Genomic DNA, 19143 nt, shown 5'->3' on the forward strand with positions numbered 1-19143 from the left:
AGAAGGGCAGCAGCTGTGCATGTGGAGTGAGTTGGGGCTGTGTGCCCTGTATTTAACTCTTTAATCTTCCTCTTTCCCCCAATCATGTGCCACACACCATGGTGGATGAAGTTAAGACCATTGACTTAAAAATGAACAAAGAATTCCTGACAGAAAGTGATAACATTAGTTATGAATAAAAGCACTCTTGATCTCAATGCATGACTTCTGAGCACAGTTGCTCCACTCATATCCAAGTGTCAGTCAAGTGAAACACTGATATTTAATAGGCATTTTGCATGCAAATCTTACCTTTACTCACAAGATAGATGAGTGAAAGGATATAAATTATTGAAATCATATCAAAACCACTCTGTATCAATGCCAAGTTTTATTTCACAAAGAGCCAATGGGGGAATAAGATCACAATATTTTTACTATTTTGTCTTTTGGTAAAGAAAATAAGTTAATAAACAAAATTAAGGCACATTTTTGCTACAGATTATCAAGGGCCACAAGCTGCACAGAGTTAATTTGCTGGATTTGATTGCATAGTTGCCATGTAACACAACACAAATAAAAGACATCTCTTTGGTTAAAAATTGGTTGTAAACAGATTCAGGTAATTCTGCAATTACATTCATAACCGTAATCTTTAAAACATGTGCAATAATACCCATTGCATGAAATGAATCCAGAATCTGGAACTTGGTGATAATGTGTTGATGGCAGCCAGTTTTCTTCAAAGATCTTTTTGGATGTATTAGGGACGCACTTATATTTAATATGCAGTCCCATGGGGGCACCACTCAGTGACCCATTACGCTGTATACTGCTGTGCTTTGTTTATGGTGGTGCTGCTACTCAAAATATCCCACCATTGAGAGATAAGTAGGACTGACAGTAGCTCATGGGACCCATAAAAAAATGAGTTTCTTATGCCATTATGTATCTGGAGGTCAAGCTGCTTAATACAAAAGAGCACTTTTAATGACTGACAAACTGTGCTTTGCTGTTGATAGCACTGGCATAATGTAAAAGTGCCTAGGCTGTATCAAGCATTCAGGACTGTTTACTTACTGGTATGAATTATATATACATGTATATAGCCTGACAAATGACCAATGACAGAAACATGTAAGTTAGAAATTCAGTTTCTCCAATGCTTTCACTAAGGACTGATTGTGCTAACTTTTACTGTGGACATTAGGAAAGGAAGGAGAAAGGACATTTGAGTCAAGTGAGAGAATATGAACTTTTGCTGATGCAGTTCAATTCTAGTTAAAAAAAATGCCAGTGCCGCATGCATGGAGTTTTGCACATATAGTTGTGTTCTTAATAAAAAAAAATACAATGTCATTTACAATCAAATATGTACATATCTTTGAATACATTCAAGTACGCCACAGTTGTTTAGGGTTTAAACAGAGAAAGTTTGAATTATCATGAAAGGTTCACCTATCTCTATTTTTAGTTGCACAGTCAAGTTGCCCATACACTCCAAAAATAAATTAGAGAGTCCATTTAGGGGTATCTTTGATTTGTAATAGACAACATGAACTTAATCTGTATTAATGGTAAAAATGCAAAGTAATCATTGAAATATAAAAAACACACAGGTCAAATGACCTCATGACGTAACTTCTGTAACTTCCACCAAAGTTATGACTTGCATAAGGGCTTTTTTTCAAACTGTGGTAAACCTTTAATTTTGACAGTGTCACAAAGCTTTTATTGGAATGCTGAGTTACAGGGGCAAAGTATATGGGAGGGAATGGGAATTTTACCCAAGCAAAGAATTTTACACCCCCCCCCCCCCCTGCCCAACCGGCGTATATAAAGGTGGGGGGTCAAGTAAAATAAAGTGGGTTGCTAGCCCGCTGCTTTTTCATCCATACATGTCCCGTCTCCCATAATAAGAAGGGTGCAGGTAAGGCATCAGGCAGCCTACCTGCCCTTAGACCTATTGAGAACCTCAGGTGGACAATTAACTGCCAATTAAATGCTTAATTCTGCCTCCACTGTAGTTTTTCGGTCCACAGGAGAAGATGGAAGGATGGCCACCAGTTGGGCAGCTTTCACCTGCAGCGGCCAAAGGCAGGTAGGAAGAGGAGTACCTCCTGTACCATTTGGGGCACCCAGCCCCTCCCCCGCCAAGATGTTTCCTTTGTTCCTTTCCCTCGCTGGGGTCTTCCAATTATCCTCACACAAAATCCCCAGAATTACACAAGTCCGGTGTCTTATCTTTTCTTCGGTGAGAATGGACTGTAGTCCCAGCTGTGGCCACTACTTTCTCCTGGTGCTGAAGGGACTACAGAGGTGCCAGTTAATCAGATTAGCCAGCAGCTCTCTCGGTGAAACTTCCTGTCCCTAAGGGGTAGAAGTGTACTTAGGTCCTATGACGGTCATCCCAAGTGTAATATCACTCAGGGCAGCCGGATTGCTGGTTGGAGAGGTGCAAACAGAACTTTAGGTCAGGGAGGTTGGTAATCCGTCCCTCCAAGAGCTCCAAGCTATTGAAATTCCTCTTCCATTCATGTTGGTGAAGAGCAGTATGAGCTAAATACTATAGTCACATGATATTTCTGCAGTCTGCATAGTTCTAGGAGAAATATTAGCAACCAATTATGACATATGATGGCACAGTGGATAGCATTCCCGGCTTGGGTCACTGTCTGAGTGGAGTTTGCTTGTTCTCCCTGTGTCTGCGTGGGTTTCCTCCGGGCGCTCCGGTTTCCTCCCACAGTCTGAAAGATGTGCTGGTTGGCCAGAACCCCCCCTCCCCCACTGGCTTTTAAGATCCAGAGGCCTCTGTGCCATTCACCCCTCCCTCCCCACCTCATTCCATCCCAGGCCAATTCCCCCGCGACCCATCATGCCCCCTTGATGACCAGCAGGCCTTCCCTATCCTCCCTGCCCTGGGATGCCTTGCACTTACCTTGTCCTCCAGTGCCCGGACTTAGTCTCAGGCGTCCTCGTGCAATTCCTTTTCAGTCCACTGCAGCTCTTGTTGCTGGCCCATTTGATCGGCCATTAGATCTGTAAGATGGGACTTCCTCCTGAGTGTGGGGTGTAAGTCCCGTCTGCAGCCACAATACTGATTTGTGTGTGAAATGGATATGTTGACTTCCCGGATGGGAGAAAGCAAAACCCTGCCATCCTGAATGATTTAAGCCATGGTTTATTGTAGTGGATATTAGGGGGTGATTTTCAGCCCACATTCGCCATCAGCGAGAAAAATGACGTGGGTGGAAAATCCCGCGAGAATCGGAAAATGCGATTCTCGCCAGTGAGATTGCATTTTCTGATTTTCCACACCCCTCGCTGGTTTAAATAGAATTGAATACATTTCAATATACTTACTGAACCCCCCCTGCCACATGATCCCTTCACATTGAATATTCATACCCTGTCAATGTGACGTGAAATCGGCGAACTTTACAAGAGCGATTTCAAGACATGAATCATTGTCATCGACAATAATTCTGCGGTGGTTATTGGCCATAGTGGGGGGTAGAGAGAATCCCTGATACACCACTTTGGACGGAGTTCAACCTCTGCACTGATCATAGCTCCTTTAAAGATGGCGGCCCACTCTCTGTGGAGCCCTGCCTCACTGTAGTGATGGCGAGAGTCCCACCCACTCATTTTTTTTCTCTTTCTGAATGCCTGAAAATCTGGACTAAAAACTCAGCAGTGCAGCTGGAAAGCTACGAGCCGGTTTTCAGTCAGAGCCTTACATTTTGAAAAAATATGGTAATATTTCGCCTTTAGTATTTAGCATTATACACCAGACCATCCAACTCACATTCTTGAGCTTGACATAGAAAATGACAATGAACATGCTTTCCATAAAATGATTTATGGACCATCTGCTCAAGAAGGAACGGTGTAAGATTCTATTTTGAGAGTCATTTGGATAGAGACTAATGACCCATTCACTTATGAATAATATAGAACAGTGTCCATCCACTGTATGAAATGTTTTGTAAATTGCTTTTAAAATCAATAGTAAAGTAGTTTACAGATTTCAAATCAATTGAAATTCTGTTGAAAGACACTCATCATTCATTTAAAAATGTCTGCAATGTGTGGTTACCCCAAATTATATGCCAAAGATCCATTCTGGTCCTGACAGATTTAGCCTTCAGCTGCTTTTAGGCACTTTCACCACAAACACCATTGGATCCAGAGATTTGTTCCTGTAAGATTGGCGGATTATATCCACAGCTTGTTGATGTGTGACGTTTTGTAGGCTTTTTCCATCGACTGAAACCAATTCATAACCAGCCTGCAACAAGGGGAGAAAACATCACAATTACTAGTCAATCTTCCTGATTCTCAATAAAATATCTGGAACAGGTAGGACATTTAGAGAAAAACACTCTTCCACTTAAGTGTCAGCTAAGTCATCATATGTGCTGCTATTCTGGTGCTTTTTTTTAAAGGGGTATTAATGGGGATTTTCCAGTTCTGATGCTGAATTGGAAAGGCCAGAGATCAGCGAGCATTGCACTCATTGAAGTTCAACAGAGCTGACCCTGTCAGAGTTTTCAGGATTCACTGTAATCACCAATGCGTGGCAAGCTCCAATGTGGCCTAAGGGCAGGAGTCTGCCAAAAAGGCGAGGGTGGGAAATCACTGCTAATGATTGTCAACATGATCAGGGTACATCTTTTGGGTTCCTTCATTCACTTTCTGAAGTTAGATATTATTAGCTACTGAGTTTCAGAGTGCTCACGTAGGTAAGTCTTAGTACCCTTTGCGCTCAAGAATGCTTTTACTTGCCCAGTTATCAAATTAAATATTCCAATGCATTCAGGACAACAAATGATTAGTTCTATCCTGGAATTCTCCTTAATAAATCAGCAGTATAACACTCCACTAGAACTTGCTTTGACTGACAAACTAATTTATCAAATAATGACAGAAAATTAAACTATTAACAACATCAAAGCATTCTTTACAGCACTATCAAACTTCTACTTCATCTTACAGTAAGAAAATAAGGTTAATACTTGTGATAGAACAACAGTGTAATCCATTTTCTTATGTGTTGAATGATTTTCCTTTAGTTTGTTAATTCCAAAATGTATTTGTTTTCACTAGTTTTTTTCAAATGTTGTAGACAGATCGGTTGAAATGTATTGGAAGCCGCTGGAATGGCCATGATCACAGGTGTCCAGTAGAATCAGGCTGGAGTTCCCAGGTCTAATTCCCAGTTGTGGAAAATTGTCCCGAATTTATTTGGGGGAGGCCCAACATGAAAATCCCACCTGCTGGCACTGGGATGTCAATTCGACTCATTAATTAATAACTTGAGAGCGATTATCCCCGAGTCCACTGAGATTTAATGATTTAGTAGGGAAAACCGCCGTGAAAACCACCTTGACTAGAGGGTGCGTACTCACAGCACTCCCTGCCTTGTGTCTGATCACCTCCCCCTCCTCCGACTGCCTTGCCAGTGTCCCACTTCCCCACAACCCATATTTTGCCATATGCATCTGTCTCCAGGGATCTAACATCCACCCCTGATGAAGAGCTCAGTGCATTACCAGCAGCTGCCATCTTTTCCAGTGGTGCTGCCAGTACTGGAGAATGGCCATCATCTGAGGGGTGGAATTTACACCTCATTGGGGCCCTGATCCAATGATCGAATGGGAGGCCTGACACTGTCCAGATTGAAGTTAAATAGCACTAGGCCTCCTGGAGAGAAGCAGTGTAAGGATTCCTCTGGTTCTCCAACCAGTTGATTGTCACACAAAATCAGTGCTGCTCGGTGTCTCAAACTCACCAACTGTTGTGGGTTCAACTCCCATTGCAGGACAGTTACTGAGGGGATGCTGCACTGTCAGATGTGCCGACTTTTGGATGAGGTATTAAATCAAGGTCTCATGTGCCCCCTCACAGGTGTCCAAGTGGACGCAAAAGATCCTAGTACCAGAATTGTACCCACTATTCCAAATGTGGCCTTACCAATGCCTCATACAACTGGGACATAATGTTCAATTCCTGTACTCAATGCTCTGACTGATGAAGGCAAACACTTCCAATTACTGGTAGATATTCTGTTGGGAGATTGGAAGGAATATCCCGGTCAGAATCATGGTGAGGTTAGGATGGAGGATGGAACTCCTGCCTCAATCAAATAGGTGCAGCAAAAGGAATAACTTAGCCCTCAGATCTAGGCTCAAATATTAAGAAAAAGAAATACTGGTGTTGGTACCAGAGGAAGAGAGAGAGAGGAGGGAAATTGGTTTAAAGAAAAAATGAACTTCTAACAGACATAGTGAATGATTACGGTGCCAGAATGAAACTACTTTATGTCCTTCCTGGGAGTGGAAGCCAATTTTTCTGGCAAAAATGCGTTTGATCTGGAAAAGCTCAACTAAAATGACCATAATCTGCACTGCACATTTTCTTACTGTGGGCATTTACTCTGATGTACTGTTCCTCACAAAAGCTCTAGGCATTTTAAAGCAGAGGAGTAGAGCATTGATATTTATTTATTTTTACTTGTTGGTATTTGTTAACACTGTGGCTGGAATTCTCTCATCCTGCCTGCCACTGGAATTCCAGCGGGCGGGTGCGGACCATGTAAAGGTTCATTGCAGTCGGGCGAGAATCTCCTGTTTTCAGGCGAGTGTGGCCGGAGACTCCTGCCCTGTATCTTTGAATGCAGAATGAATTCTGCCAGAGAAAATGAGATCTTCTGCACAGCAACTAGTAATCCGTTAAATGTGCAATGAAAAACAGAAAGGATTGCAGGGTAAATCTCAACTTTTCATAATATTGCTTACAAATTGTTAGAAAACATTGCCAAAAAACATCCCATTTTTACATATTGTCCTTAAATGATCACAAAGTATAACCTGTAACTTGGTTTAAGACCATTAATGCATGGTCATTTGCAAAGCGAAAGGAAATATCATTTCACTAATTCAATTTTAATTTGTTAGCGACTCAGTTTTCTTTATTAAATAAGGGATGGGAAACTGCATCAGTAAGCACTGTGACAGATGGGCTATACTGTACACTGCACTAAGATGCTGGTGGGTAAGGATGCCAGTTTCCATAATTGTTTCTGATTCAGAAGTAAAAATCTATGCCATGCATTGCTATTGCCTCACTAGGGAAGACCTGTCATGGGCTAGCTTAGTAACAATTACCCAATGAATCCTCTGACCAAACCTCAGAGTAGGTACGTGCTGAAAATCATGGGATACGTTTCCAATCATTTTTATATGTAGGTTTTTCATGATAAGATTAAAGTTAAATATCTGTATTTATGAGAGTGAATCAAAAATCGAGAGAGATTATTGCAACACAACTTAATCAATCACCAGCACAAAACCAGGGTCCTGTGCTGTTTTTCAATTTCTGACTGCTGCTTTTCAGGTAAGAAGTGAGAATGCTGTCAGATGAAAATCATCCTAAAGCTCTGAAAAATCAAAGCCGAGCAAATTCTATTGTCACTGCAAGGGGCAAGCAAGAGGAGATGGGTTTTCCTGTGTGTGTGAGTTATTGGTCAGGCAATCCAGAGACATTATGCCAATGTGCCACTGGGTTGATGGAACCTCAGTTAAGCCGAGCCATTAGAAAATTGGGTTCCTAGCCTGAGAACTGTCCCACTACTCCGACAGGGACAAGGTCTGGAAGATCCTGCCCTGTATCACTGTACAAATCAATCAGAATGCTCCTGCAAGCTTTCCCCATCTACTTGGGGATTGTAAAATTTATGCATATGCTCTGGAAGTGAAATGAGGTAGAATGGGAATAAAATATAATTATAAATTTTAGGCCATTGGTCTTAGAACTGTAGTGATGAGAGCAACTTTTCCTGACCTTAAAATTATAAGCCACTTAACATAACATTAACCCCATCACTCCTCAACTAGATCAAGAAAAACCTTGCAGCAAGTACCATATGGACTGCCAAAGGGTTATGTTCTGTTTCTTCAACACAACCAGTTCTATCTTTATATTCTATCAAGTAGAGTAACAGATGTGAGAATGTTACAATCACATCTGTCATCAAAGCATAAATTATTTTTTAAATGGGATCAGGCTCCAAGTTGGCAGAAATATCCCACTGCAGGTCCTTCCAAACACCTCGATTGAAAAAGGTAACCTTAATAGATTTAGGGGGAGATGGTGGTGTGGTGGTAATGCCATCGGACTAATAATCCAAAGGATTCTCCTGGGAGATGTGTTCAAATCCCACCATGGCAGCTGGTGGAATTAAAATTCAATTAAAAAATCTGGAACATAAAGCTAATCTCGGTAGGTAACCGTGACAGCTATCATCGATTGTTGTAAAAACCAATCTGGCTCACTAATCTCCTTCAGGAGAGGCAATCTGCCATCCTTGCCAGTCTGGCCTAGGTGTGGTTCGAGATTTAATTGCCCTCTGAAATAACCTAGCAGACCACTCAGATCAAAGGCAATTAGGGATGGGAAACAAACACTGGCCATGACAGTGATACCCACATCCCATAAAAGAATACAAAAAGAGGTGTTTGATTAATTTGGCTTGTGATAGTAAAGTAAGTGTAGATAGTTACATGGGTACGATGGGTAGAGAGGGATATGGGCCAAATGTGGGCAATTGGGATTAGCTTAGGGGTTTTAAAAAAAAAGGGCAGCATGGACAAGTTGGGCTGAAGGGCCTGTTTCCATGCTGTAAACCTCTATGACTAAGTGGATTAACGCTTCTGTTGAAAAAGAAACATATTGGCTTGGGTCTCTGTCTGTATGGCGTTTGCACGTCCTTCTTGTGTCTGCGTGGGTTTCCTCCAGCTGCTCCGGTTTCCTTCCACAGTCCAAAGATGTGCGGGTTAGGTGGATTGGCCATGCTAAATTTCCCCTTAGTGTCAGGGAGACTAGCTAGGCTAAATGCATGGGGTTATGGGGATAGGGCCTGGGTGGGATTGTGGTCGGTGCAGATTCGATGGACCGAATGGCCTCCTTCTGCACTGTAGGATTTTTATGATTCTATATATTGAAACTAGAAGCAGGAGTAGGCCATTTGGCCCTTCGAGCCTGCTCCGTCACTAATTTTGATCATGGCTGATCATCAAATTCAATACACTGATCCCGTCTTCACCCCCATATACCTTGATCCCTTTAGCACCAACAGCTGTAGAAAGAAATGCAGATAAAAGAATTTTATATAAAACTGTACTAATGTCGCATACCATACACTGGTATTGCACAGCATAATCTTATATTTTATTTTAAATCTATAGGTAGAATATTAGGATTTTGATAATGCCAAATTAAGGGACATGGCTTGTTTAAGGATGCGACACAAGAGCTACTGTATGCAGTAATTGCATGTAAATTTTAGTCACAATTCTGTGGTTGGCTTTAAGCACATCTGAATACAACAGCTGTGGCAAGTGTTGCAGAATTATCAGATTTTTACTGAGTAAATAACAGCCTAGAACATCAAACAATGCAATGTCATTTTCTTATTTCAGGCAAACGTATACCGTGTAATGATTTTTCAAGAGAGAGTTCAGGTTTCCCGACAGCCACCGATCCTCTTGGGATCGTGCAGGGCAGTTATCTCCCTTTCCAAACCGTTCTAATTAGCTAACATCCAGCGACATTATCATTTTAATCTAATCTTTTAATTGTGAGCAGTGAGGTAATTTTACCTCACCGAATAGCTCTCAATTTGATTAAGTTACTGCATGTGGATACGAGTTCATTTATATTCTGCAGTTACAAAAAAAACATTTGTTTTTCTATGCCTTATTTTGACCTTATTCATTTTTCTAATCGGACAAAATATTTCAGATGCATTAAATAACACTACTGTCAGTTTTAATTGCATGATTATTTAGGCTTCTTTACCTAACACTAAATGCTTCTGGGTTTCTTCCTGTCCTTCAAGAAACCTTAGTCTAGCAGTCTCTTATGTTGACACAGTTTATGTCCCTTTTGGGAACGATAACTCTACACCTGCAGGCAAATGAGCTCACAGTAATTAAGCAATATATCTTCCACTACATAATAAACTGTTAAAATTACACTGACTAAAATTAGCTTCATGAATAATTGAGAAATATTTAATCATTCTTCTTTTGTTAATAAACTGTAACCTGCTTGTCAGTTCGGGCCCGGGTGCAGGCCACCAGACACCATTTGGGTCAGTTTGTAGCATGGGCGCCAGATGTGTGTGCCAGAAGTATGCAGAGTGCACAGATTATAATGTTGGTCAGAGCATAACACTGATTTCACTCTTGCTGTGCCATTTTCAATCTCAATGCTCCAGCCTCTCTTCACCTCACACATGTTCAGGAGTAGAATGAACCTCCCTCAGCGCTATTCAAAGGGACCTTCAATCACTCAGGTTAGTTGTTGATTTATTTCTACTGGATGCTGTTGAGTTAATAAAAGTGTTCAGTATTTTGTATTGTTATTTAAAGTCGGCGAAGTCCCTAGGGAGGACTAAGATAAAGGTAAATTATTGCGAATGCTGGAATCTGAAACAAAAACAGAAAATGCTGGAAAATCTCAGCAAGTCGACAGCATCTGTGGAGAGAGAATAGAGCCAACCTTTCAAGTCAGGATGACCCTTCATCAGAGCTGAAGACAAGGAAAATAGGTCGAGATTTATACTGTGAGGGTGAGAGTGGGAACTGTAATTGATATGGGTGGCATAGGCAAAAAGACAAGGGGAATGTGGATAGAGTCAGAGGTTTACAGCATAGTAACAGTGCTTCGGCCCAACTTGTCCATGCCGCTTTATTTTTAAACCCCTAAGCTAGTCCCAATTGCCCACATTTGGCCCATATCCCTCTATACCCATCTTACCCATGAAACTGTCTAAACGCTTTTTAAAAGACGAAATTGTACCCGCCTCTACTACTATCTCTGGCAGCTTGTTCCAGACACTCACCACCCTCTGTGTGGAAAAATTGTCCCTCTGGACACTTTTGTACCTCTCCCCTCGCACCTTAAACCTATGACCTCTAGTTTTAGACTCCCCTACTTTTGGGAAAAGATATTGACTATCTAGCTGATCTGTGCCCCTCATTATTTTATAGACCTCTATAAGATCACCCCTCAGCCTCCTACGCTCCAGAGGAAAAATGTCCCAGTCTATCCAGCCTCTCCTTATAACTCAATCCATCAAGTCCCGGTAGCATCCTAGTAAATCGCTTCTGCACTCTTTCTAGTTTAATAATATCCTTTCTATAATAGGGTGACCAGAACTGTACACAGTATGCCAAGTGTGGCCTTACCAATGTCTCGTACAACTTCAACAAGACGTCCCAACTCCTGTATTCAATGTTCTGACCAATGAAACCAAGCATGCTGAATGCCTTCTTCACCACTCTGTCCACCTGTGACTCCACTTTCAAGGAGCTATGAACGTGTACCCCTAGATCTCTTTGTTCTGTAACTCTCCCCAACACCCTACCATTAACTGAGTAAGTCCTGCCCTGGTTCAATCTACCAAAATGGTGATAATAAAGGTTAGGAATCTGCAGATAGTGTCTATTAAGAGATCGGAACGTGTAAATAGCAGAACAAAGATGCCGAGTGTAGGAATGTAGCAGATGACCATAGTGGGGTGGGGGTGGGGGGGTGGGGTGAAACAAGATGGGAAGCGAAATTTTAGAAGTGGAAAATAAAAATAAGAATACAAAATAATAAAATGAATTAATAAGATGAAACGAAGAAATGAAATGAAATAAAATAAAAGGAAATGGAGAGGAGGTGGAGGAGAGAATTCATGTTCTGAAGTTATTGAACTCAATGTTCAGTCTGGAAGGCTGTAAAGTGCCTAATCAGAAGATAAGGTGCAGTTGCTCTAGTTTACATTGAGCTTCACTGGAATATTGCAAATGGCCAAGGATGAACATGTGGACAGGAGAGTAGGGTGATGTGTTGAAAAGGCAAACAAAAGGTCTGGATCCTGTTTGCTGATGGACCGAAGGTGCAAAGCAGTCACCCAGTCTGCATTTGGTCTCCCCTATGTAGAATAGACGGCATTGGGAGCAGCGAATGCAATTGACCAAATTATAGGAGGTGCATGTGAAGCACTGCTTCACCTGAAAAGGGTGTTTAGACAGTGAGCAGGGATTAGTTTAATTTGGCCTCATGTTGGGCACAACATCGTTGGCCAAAGGGCTTGTTCCTGTGCTGTACTGTTCTGTGTTCTGATATCTTTAGTCTGTACATTTTAAAAAGTTAATTTTTAAAAGTTCAATTCAGATTTCTGGCTGGTGGATTAAAAGTCATAATTTGACATGAACCATGTTTTCATGACAGTACCAAAACATTCTGTTATCTCTAATAAAATTTGAGATTAGGCCAATTTGTTTAAAAGGTTAAGGATTTAACTTTTACAAATTAGGCAATTTATGACAACTCGCTTTTAATGCAATGAAATGAACTAAAATGGGTCAACAGAGCCAAAAATGGACAATGAAGGAGAAGAGTTCAATAAGATGACCAAAGTGTGGTGAAAAAGAGAGATTTTGAAGAGGCTTTTAAAAAGGAAGATGAAAAACTAAATGAGTATTCCAGAGTGCAAGTCTGAGGCAGCTAAAGCATTTTCAGCTTCGCAGGGTTTTGTATTGAAGAGCTAAATCTGAATTGAGAATCTTTGCTCTAAAAACATATAAAAAAGGGTTTGGTATACCAGATATGTTTTGACCAAAACTGAATGAAGCTTGGCACATTGGGCACTTTTTTCAATGCTTTAATTGGGCAAACATTCATCTATGGTGAATATTTGTTAAAATTTAACTACATAGTTTAAGAGATTATGTCCAAGTTCATACCGCTATGAAAAGCAAAACATTTTTCTTGTTAAATCACCAATTTATCGGAGAACTATATTGGAGGCTGGAATGCTGGTAGGTGTGGTAGGAAAATATTATTTCTGGATATTCTACAAGTGACAATGCAATGATGGGTATTTTATCAAAGTTTATGGTAGAATTAATCTCTTAAATTGTCTCATAAATATGTTGTTAGATACCTTTAAGAAATATTTTTTAAAATCATGTTCCCTGCAGTTGTATGCAGACCTTTTCAGTTTTTTTTCTCATTGTTGCTGAGCTGAGTGTTAGAAGTCCATTTATTGCTACTTCAGTGGCTTAAATGGGGCTTTGTTTATTTTTACTCTGGGGATCTTTTATGACCTTGCCTTGTGAGAGGAAAGATTGATTGACAAGTTAAAGTCAGGTGGTTCCTCCCCAGGAAAAAAAAATCTAAGGATTCATTATCAGTTTTAATTTAGAAGGGGGTGGACTTCAGACTGAAAGCAGTGTTTCTCTCTCTCCCTAGTATTGAAAGTAAGACTTCTTGCCTTCCTGGAATGGAAAATCTGCTGCTGGTAGTTGGCTTGCCTAGAGTCTCTCAGCCTCCCTGATGTTCTGGGAAGCTGTTCTAACTTCAAACTGTTCTGGGTGTATCCAGAGGGCTGTTAGAAGCTACAAGGCTGAGAAGTCAGGGTTTCAATTCTCCAACCAAATGACTGAAGCTGTTCTGACTCCAAGATTGACTATGTATGCCTCAAGAGTTGCAGCATTCAACCAAAGGACTAAATTCCTGTATCATGTGAGCATTAGCCTTTGCTGTGTTAAACCTATGGCAAAGGTTTTGTTTATGGGACTTGTTTCGTTGCAACAGTGTTTAGCTGTTAAGGTTGATATTATATCATGATTGTTTTTGTCTTGTTTGTAATTGGTAAAAGGTGCTGCTAATTTTCTTTCTATACATGTTAACAGTATTCTTAAATAGACTTTGATAAAAACTCCCTAGTGGGTCATTTGAATCATACCTGAAGTGAAATATCTCTTGCTCACCCTAGCCAAATTCAAAGTGCAAAACTTATGATCCAAGCGACCTCATAAAACACTTTGGAGTTTCTTACCTGAATTATAACATAAGTGATATTCCATTTACATTAGATAAAGCATTAAATGCTTTAGAACACAGTACATCTTTTTTGAAATTTACAATATTTAGGTAGGTTTCATGAACTTTAATCCATGGAAGATCAACGAGCATTAATTAGAAATGTCAGTTGCAGAATTTTGATATTTTTACAATTTGCCACATTTTTAGGAGTCCAAAACTGGATTATAAAGAGATTGCATAAAACTAAGGTGGCATTGTATTTTCAAAATGCAGAAGGTATCCAATCTCAGAACATCATTGCTGAAAAAATCTTTCACAATATATTAACACACTGGCACGCTTAGAAGACTGGTAAGTGATTTATTGGTTAGTTGCACGTATGATTCAATGTTATGCTATGTCCAACCTTACTTTCCAATGTGTGAGCTGCCTGCTGCAGGCTTCACATTGATATAGCACATTTACTAATGAACAAACTGTTCATGTATACAAATAATACCAATGTGAAATATAACTGTGGGATAATTATCATATCATGAAGCACAATGCTTCTGAAATTATGCTGGGGAACATGAAGCAGATCATTTAAAATTTTCCCTTTATTTTATTAGAGATGTTAATCTATTTAAACAGTTTAGATGTTAATCTATATAAACAGTTTATTGCCTCTGTAATGAAGAATTTCAGATTAATGTATTTAGTAATTGCACACCAGCCTTCCACATTATAATTTCAATGTCATCTGAACATCAGATTGTTCAAAGGTTAAGATGATACCATACCAACAAGCATGGAATTCTTCTAAACTAAATATCTATTGCATATTTTATATTTTACAGTGCATAATTTACAGACTGATGGAGCTCAGACTAGCCTGATAAATACTGTGGCTATCAGGGGCTGGGAATTCTGCAGGGACTAATTCACTTCCTGACTCCCCAAATCCTGCCCAAGTGTAGGAGTGTGATGGAATAGTCTCGAATACTCAAGAAGCTCAACATCATTCAGGGCTAAACAGCTGTTTGATGAACACCCCATACACTGCCTTAAATATTTACTCTCCCCACCACTACGATACAGTGGTAGCAGCATGTACTAAGTCACACTGCAGCAACTCACCAGGCTCCTTCAACAGCATATTCCAACCCGGCAAACTCTAATACCTAGGCAGTAGGTGCATGGGGACACTTCCACCTGCAATTTCACCTCCACATTCCATATCATCCTGACTTGGAGCTACAACAGCACATCACTTCAAAATCCTGAAACACCTTCCCTCACAGTACTCTGGGTGTACCTACACCATATGGACTGCAGTGGCTCAAGAAGGGGGCTCACCATCCTTCACAAGAGTAATTGGGGATGGGCAGAAAATACTGGCCTTGTCAGCCATGCTCACATCCCCTGAACAAAGAACAAAGAAAAGTACAGCGCAGGATCAGGCCCTTCAGCCCTCCAAGCCCATGTCAATCATGATGCACGAACTAAACTAAACAAAAAACTTGCTCTTACTCGGTGCATATCCCTGTATTCCCTCCCTATTCATCTACCAATTCAGATGCCTCTTAAATGTTGCTAATGTGCCTGTTTCCACCACCTCCTTTGGCAGTATGATCCAGGCATCCACCACTCTCTGCATGAAAAACTTCCCTCGCATGCCTCCCTTAAACTTTCTCCCTCTCACCTTGAACCTGTGCCCCCTTGTAATTGACACTTCGACCCTAGGAAAAAGTCTCTGACCATCCACCTTGTTTATGCCTCTTATAATGTTGTAGACCTCTATCAGGTCTCCCCTCAGGTTTCCAGTGAAAACAATCTTAGTTTATTAAACCTCAGCTCATAGCCAACACCTTTGAGACCAGGCAACATCCTGGTGAACCTTCTTTGCACTCTCTCCAAAACTTCCACATTCTTCTGGTCAAGTGGTGGCCAAAACTGCATGCAATACTCCAAATGCAACCTAAGGTTTTATATAGCTGCAACATGATTCCCCAATTCTTGTACTCAATGCCCCGGCTGATGAAGGCAAGCATGCCATATGCCTTCTTAATCACCTCGGTCACCTGTGTTGCTTCTTTTAGGGAATCTGCATGCCCAGATCCCTCTATATGTTAATGTTCCTAAGGGTTCTGCCATTTACAGTATAATTCACACCTAAATTTGATCCTCCAAAATGCATCACCACGCATTTGTCTGGATTAAACTCCATCTGCCATTTCTGTGCCCAAGTCTCCAATCTTTCTATATCCTGCTGTATCCTCTGACAATCCCTGGCGCTAACAGCAACTCTACCAATCTTCGTGTCAGTCACAAACGTATTAATGAGATTCCCCCACATTTTCCTCCAGATCATTTATAAATACTGCAAACAACAGAGTTCCCAGCACTGATCCCTGCGAACACCACGAGCTACAGATCTCCATTCTGACAAACACCCTTCCACTGCAATTCTTTTGTCTTCTATAACCAAGCTGGTTCTGTATCCATTTAGCCAGCCCAACTCGAATCCCATGTGATTTTAGTTTTTGTACCAGTCTGCCATGTGTGACCTTGTCAAACGCCTTACTAAAGTCCATATAAGCTATTTCCACAGCCTTTTCCTCTTCAATTATCTTTGTCACCTCTTCAAAAAACTTAATCAAGTTGGTGAGACATGACCTTCCCCATACAAAACCATGCTGCCTGTCACTAACTAGTCCATTTTCTTCCAAATGTGCATATATCCTGTCCCTCAGTATCTTCTCCAAAAGCTTTCCCATCCTGGATTATCCCTGCTTCCTTTCTAAAACAAGGGAACAACATTGGCTATCTTCCAGTCCTCTGGAATCTTGCCTGTGGTCAAAGAGGATGTGAAGATATCTGTTAAGCTATTTTTCCCACTGCCTCCCACAGTAACCTGAGATGGATCCCATCTGGTCATAGAGATTTACAGCATGAAAACAGACCCTTCGGCCCAACTTGTCCATGCCTCCCTTTTTTTAAAAAACCCCTAAGCTAATCCCAATTGCACGCATTTGGCCCATATCCCTCTATACCCATCGTACCCATGTAACTATCTAAATGCTTTTTAAAAGACAAAATTGTACCCGCCTCTACTACTACCTCTGGCAGCTTGTTCCAAACACTCACCACCCTCTGTGTGAAAAAATTGCCCCTCTGGACACTTTTGTATCTCTTCCCTCTCACCTTAAACCTATGCCTTCTAGTTTTAGACTCCCCAACTTTGGGAAAAGATAATGACTATCTATCTGATCTATGCCCCTCATTATTTTATAGACCTCTATAAGATCACCTCTCAGCCTCCTACGCTCCAGAGAAAAAAGTCCCAGTCTATCCAACCTCTCTTTATAACTCAATCCCTCAAGTCCTGGTAGCATCCTAGTAAATCTTTTCTGCACTCTTTCTAGTTTAATAATATCCTTTCTATAATAGGGTGACCAGAATTGCACACAGTATTCCAAGTGTGGCCTTAACAATGTCTTGTACAATTTCAACAAGACATTCCAACTCTTGTATTCAATGTTCTGACTGATGAAACCAAGCATGCCGAATGCCTTCTTCACCACTCTCTCCACCTGTGACTCCACTTTCAAGGAGCTATGAACGTGTACTCCTAGATCTCTTTGTTCTGTAATTCTCCCCAATGCCCTACCATTAACTGAGTAAGTCCTGCCCTGGTTCAATCTACCAAAATACATCACCTCGCATTTGTCTAAATTAAACTCCATCTGCCATTTGTCAGCCCACTGACCCAATTGATCAAGATCCCATTGCAATTGGAGAAAACTTTCTTCACTGTCCACTATGCCACCAATCTTGGTGTCATCTGCAAACTTACTAACCATGCCTCCTATATTCTCATCCAAATCATTAATATAAATGACAAATAACAGTGGACCCAGCACTGATCCCTGAGGCACACTGCTGGTTACAGGCCTCCAGTTTGAAAAACAATTCTCTACAACCACCCTCTGGCTTCTGTCAAGAAGCCAATTTTGTATCCATTTAGATACCTCACCCTGGATCCTGTGAGATTTAACCTTATGCAACAACCTACCATGCGGTACCTTGTCAAAGGCCTTGCTAAAGTCCATGTGGACAACATCAACTGCACTGTCCTCATCTACCTTTTTGGTTACCCCTTCAAAAAACTCAATCAAATTTGTGAGACATGATTTTCCACTCAAAGCCATGCTGACTGTCTCTAATGAGTACTTGCGTCTCTAAGGTCCTGGGGACTTGTCTACCTTAATGCAATTGAAGATACCCAACACTTCCTCCTTCGATATATTGAATGAATAAATAAAGATTCTGTCTCACGCATGGAGATTAAAGCTTTGAAATAATGTCAGAAATGCAGTTCATGGGTGCAAAAAACATCCTTGAAAAACAGTTTAACTAAAGTATGTATTTAAGTTGTGCAGTACATTTCTTTGAAAGCTTAATTTTACTGTCACTGGTCTTTCCCATCTAAATTAAACACTTTGTTTAACAGGCTGTCCTGTCTGGAGACAATACACATCTCTTTAACCTGTGCTTAATGCTCCCTCCACTCACATTGTCTGTATCTTTAAGACCTGGTTGGCTGAAGAGATTCACATTCTAATCAGTATTCTGTAACTTAATTTTGTGTCTCTGTATGTCCTGTTTGAGAGCAGATATCCACTCCATCTGACGAAGGAGCAGCGCTCCGAAAGCTAATGGCATTTGCTACCAAATAAACCTGTTGGACTTTAACCTGGTGTTGTTAAAACTCTTACTGTGTTTTCCCATCTAAAGCAGTGGATGGTTTTGTCTTTTTAGCTTTGGCTATTGTAAAATCTGACCCAAATTCAACTTCCTTTTTCTCTGGCGTGGGAAGTTAATGTTTGGCAGTGTAACATGATGTTGCAAGCGCTTCATATAATACAGCACTCTGTCCAGTTACTTTATGTAAGATTGCTGGATTCTTCACTTATCTTTTTTCCTTTCTTCCTTTCCCACTCCTTTTGCCAATCTATTTATACACGCGATATAATAGTATGCAGCCTTCATCAGATCTATTCTATTTTGGCAAATGACAGCTCATCTTAAAACAGCTTATTTGAGATGAAACTTTGATCTTATTACAAGTGAAACTGCATTAAAAAAATAGGATCAGATATTTGACATGCAGAGCTGTTGCCACACTGGATAAACATCACTCAAAAATTAAGAAACAAAATGTTTGGAAAGCTTTGTTCTGACTATTGAATAGAGTAAAATAAATATTCTCATTAACAAAAACACCAGCCTCAC

At 40.6% G+C, this 19143-nt stretch overlaps 1 protein-coding gene across 1 annotated transcript in view; it reads right to left on the minus strand.

The window, feature by feature from the left end:
• Nucleotides 1-4126: 4126 nt before the first annotated feature.
• The window catches only part of pdzd7a (PDZ domain containing 7a), a 98342-nt gene continuing 83325 nt past the window's right edge, over nt 4127-19143 (minus strand). The window contains exon 16 of the mRNA XM_078224347.1: nt 4127-4270. Coding sequence (XP_078080473.1) covers nt 4127-4270 — 144 coding nt within the window. The remainder of the gene's footprint in view (nt 4271-19143) is intronic.

The sequence above is a fragment of the Mustelus asterias genome, chromosome 11, assembly GCF_964213995.1.
Source record: "Mustelus asterias chromosome 11, sMusAst1.hap1.1, whole genome shotgun sequence".
In the NCBI taxonomy this organism is placed as follows: domain Eukaryota; kingdom Metazoa; phylum Chordata; class Chondrichthyes; order Carcharhiniformes; family Triakidae; genus Mustelus; species Mustelus asterias.